At 43.6% G+C, this 4005-nt stretch overlaps 1 protein-coding gene across 1 annotated transcript; it reads right to left on the bottom strand.

The window, feature by feature from the left end:
- Positions 1 to 322: 322 nt before the first annotated feature.
- Positions 323 to 2326, bottom strand: LOC135204924 (prolactin-releasing peptide receptor-like). Its single transcript, XM_064235176.1, has one exon. It carries the CDS (start codon positions 1829 to 1831, stop codon positions 323 to 325), a length of 1509 nt encoding a protein of 502 aa, XP_064091246.1. The 5' UTR covers positions 1832 to 2326.
- Positions 2327 to 4005: the final 1679 nt, after the last annotated feature.

The following is a 4005-nucleotide window of genomic DNA, read 5'->3' as shown; positions in this document are numbered from 1 at the left end:
AGAGAGAGAGAGAGAGAGAGAGAGAGAGAGAGAGAGAGAAGGGATAGCTCTAAAAAAACCTGTCATTATATTTGTCTCATTATTATTTTCCTCTTATAGAAGAAAGAAGAAAAACATGGCCCCAACCCTGTCATCTTCCCAATTTTTTGGAAGGCCGTTTGACCGCCTACTGTCTTCCTTGTCCCTCCTGAAGACCTTAGTTCCTCCCGAATTCCTGAATTCCTCCTGAAGATCTTAATATTCCCGGAGGGGCATCCTCCCAAGGGTCACAGTGAGGCCTGAGGAGGCAGTCGACGGTTCCTGCAGTACTACTCACCAACAATTAGACATAATCAGAGGCCTGTCCATTGACGAGGGGCTCCGTAGCCTGGCTGTAGGGGGAGTCCCCCCTATCCGTCTGGTCGGCGACTTCGACCACGAAGGTAGCCATCTGGTGAGCCTCGACGGACGTGGCGGCGAGGTCGTCCTCCGGAGGGGGCGAGTCGTTAGTGGACGCCTGCCTCTGGAAAGACCTCCCTGATCCTCCTCCTCCTCCTCCTCCTCCTCCTCCAGCTCCTCCTCCTCCTCCTCCTCCTCCGCCGGACTGAAGGAGCAGTTCGTGTTGGGTTTCGTTCCCGTTGCAAGTCCTCTCGGAGCGCCACTGCCCTACGCGGGCGGCGGCGGCGGAGGACGACGCCGTCTGGTGGAAACAGGGGAGGACCAGCTGGAACTCCTTGCGGAAGTTATCGTTGAGCCAGGCGTAGAGGAAGGGGTTGTAGCAGGTGGAGGACATAGCGATGACGTGAGTGATGAAGAAGCAGAGGTTGTAGTAGCTCCAGGACTGCGCCGTGGCGTTGTAGTCCCCCACCAGGTGCACGACGTTCATGGGGAGCCAAGACGTGCCGAAGATGGTCACCATGGCGATGAGCATGCGGTTCGTGCGTCGTTTCCGCTCCCGATCGACCTCCTCCTTCTTGGAGCTCTTGCAGCCGGGTTTAGCCTTGACGCGCTTGTTCATCCTGACGGAGATCTTGACGTAGCAGTACAGGATGATGACGAAGGGCACGGCGAACTGCATGATGGCCGTGCAGCCGCTGAAGACCTGGCGGATGAATTCCGAGGGCCAGTACTCCTCGCAGTAGAACTTATACTCGTACTCCACCTGGCCGATGTAGAGAGCGTAGGGCAGCGTCGCCGTGATGGAGAAGAGCCAGATACTGACGATGATCAGGTAGCAGGTGGTGATCTGGAGCCTAGGCCTAAAGGGGTAGATGATCACGAAGTACCTGTCGATCGCTATGGACATGAGCGTCAGGGAGGACACGTACACGCTGATGCCCTGCGCCATCGTCACCAGGTGGCAGAGCACGCTGCCGAACACCCACTGGCCTATGAAGGTGTACAGGGGCGTGAAGGGGACGGCCAAGACGCACAAGAGGATGTCGGCCAGTGCCAGGTTCGTGATGAAGTAGTTCGTGACCGTGTGCATGTGCTTGCTACGGACGACCACGTAGCAGACGAGGCAGTTCCCGAAGATCCCCAGCAGGAAGATCGTCAGGTATTCGATGTAGAAGATCGCCTGCGTGATCGGGTAGGCCAGCACGTTGCTACTCTCGTAGTAGGCCGACGTGCCGTTGTCGTAGAAGGCGGAGGAGGAATTGCCGTCTGCCGCGCCCGGGGTAGGGTGGTGGGGGTGGTGGTGGGAGGGTGTCCCCCCACCCAGGGCTGTGCTGGCGGTCGTGTTGGCGACATTGTTGGGGAAGGGCGTGAGGCGTTGGAGAGGCCCCTCGAACGCCTCCTCGTCCCAGGACTTGTCCATACTGACTGAGGTTTCGTATGTAATCATCAGCATGATTAATCATTTCCTTTTATTTATTCTAATTCGTTTTTCTTTTCTTTTTTATCAGTCCTTCACTCTGCGTCCTGTAAAGCCTTGTGTTTTTTCCTATAAGAAACAGATCCATGTTTCTCCGTGACGGACAGACAAACAGACGAACAGACAGACGGAAAAACTTTAAAAAACCATAAAGAATAAATCTTTGAACGTTCACGTCACATATATGAGAGAGGACGCAACAGGTGTTTGTTTCTCCTCTCCTTCACGAAAGTCGACAACAGAAGAAATAAAACTAATAATCTTAACAAAGTTTACCGTTTAATTACACAAACTAATTTCTAGAAAATCCCTTAATTAAATATCTTTCATAACACTACATTAATCCCCTTGAGGAATTCCTTGAATGCGGTAATATTGTCCTTAAACATTCTTATTCTCAATTAAGTTCACGGAAGACGCGCCATCAAGCAATTGCGATGCGACGACGACGACGGTTGTTCACGTCCTCTCAACTCGGCTCTCTGAGAGCAACTGAGCCTGAGATGAAAGGCTTTTGATGTTCACGCCGAAGGCAACACCTATCGGGTCGAGTTGCCAGATGCTGCCATATTCAATCGGCTTTGATATAATCCAGTAATTTAATTATCCAAACTTTTTATATATATATACTTTTTCAGCAAATTTTTCGTTTAGGAAAATGTTTTCTTTAACCAAATCTTTTTGGTTTGGAAGTTACGCTTTATTTCTGCGATCTTGCTAAGTGATTATATAATTCGGTCGAGTCAATAATTAGCAAACGTTTAATTTTTGCAAACGTTTGATTTTTAATTTGTAATTTACTTTTAATTCTGACGTTTCTGGCTATGAAAGTGTTTGCTTTTCGCTTTTAACTTCAGTGACTCGTATAATTTCAGTTACTGTTTGTTTATATATATATATATATATATATATATATATATATATATATATATATATATATATATATATATATATCAATTCAAGCTACAAAGTGTGATAATTATTCATATATATATATACATATATATATAATATATATATATATATATATATAAGCGAAATACCACAGGAAAATGATAGTCAGAAATCCAAGAGTGTCTTAGTAAAGACGAAAGCGCTTGGATTTCTAACTATCATTTTCCTGTGGTATTCGCTTATTTAATGAAGTAGCGTGCATTTACTGTGATTTTCAAGTATATATATATATATATTTATATATATATATATATATATATATATATATATATATATATATAATATATAAATAAATCATATATTATATATATATATATATATATATATATATATATATATATATATATATATTATGACTGGTAAAGATGTTCTGTTACAACAGAATTTCATCTAATAAAAGTCTTGTTTTAGCCAATCTATTCATGGAATACTTAAACTATAGTAATAAATGCAATAAAACCCAAAATCATGCTGTGGACACGATATATAGTTGATATTCTAACATTTTGGGATAATAGTGGGATCATTTCAACGAATTTCTTTCAAAATTAAACGCACTAGTGCCAAACATCATATTTAAAGTTGAATTGGAAACAGACAACAAAATTCCTTTTCTTAATGTATTAATAATTAGGTACACGGCAGATTGCAAATTTGCCACATACAGAAAACCAACATTCTCACTTTTATACATTCATTACTTTAGTCATCATGACATTTCTATCAAGATAGGCGTAGCTGGCAACCTGTTCTTAAGAGCCTTACGAATTTATTCCCCAGATTTCCTGGAAAAGGAATTTGAAAACTAACTCGTAAGCAGCTTTCGTCTTTAATGGTATCCTTACCATATAATTGGACGAGCGATTCATAAAGCAAACGTAATTTTCTACCGACCTCCTTAAGACAAGACCAGACACCCAGCAATAAAATAAGAATCCCACACCTGGACAGGATTAAGACGGTGACCCAGACCCTCGGAAAATCTAACTCCTTTGCCTTTTTACATACCCAGATACCCTAGCCAAATCCCTGATTAACGTCCAACAAAAGACAATCCCCAAAAACAGGAATATACAAAATCCCATGCCTGGACTGTGACCAATCTTACATCGGTTTTACAGGAAAATCACTTCCCCAGAGATTAATAAAACATAAACGGTCAGTTAGGTATGGACAACAGAGCCCAGCTATTTTTA

The sequence above is a fragment of the Macrobrachium nipponense genome, chromosome 48 (assembly GCF_015104395.2).
Source record: "Macrobrachium nipponense isolate FS-2020 chromosome 48, ASM1510439v2, whole genome shotgun sequence".
Taxonomy (NCBI): domain Eukaryota; kingdom Metazoa; phylum Arthropoda; class Malacostraca; order Decapoda; family Palaemonidae; genus Macrobrachium; species Macrobrachium nipponense.
The sequence above is the reverse complement of the archived record's forward strand: the minus strand, read 5'-3'. Positions and strand labels throughout refer to the sequence as shown.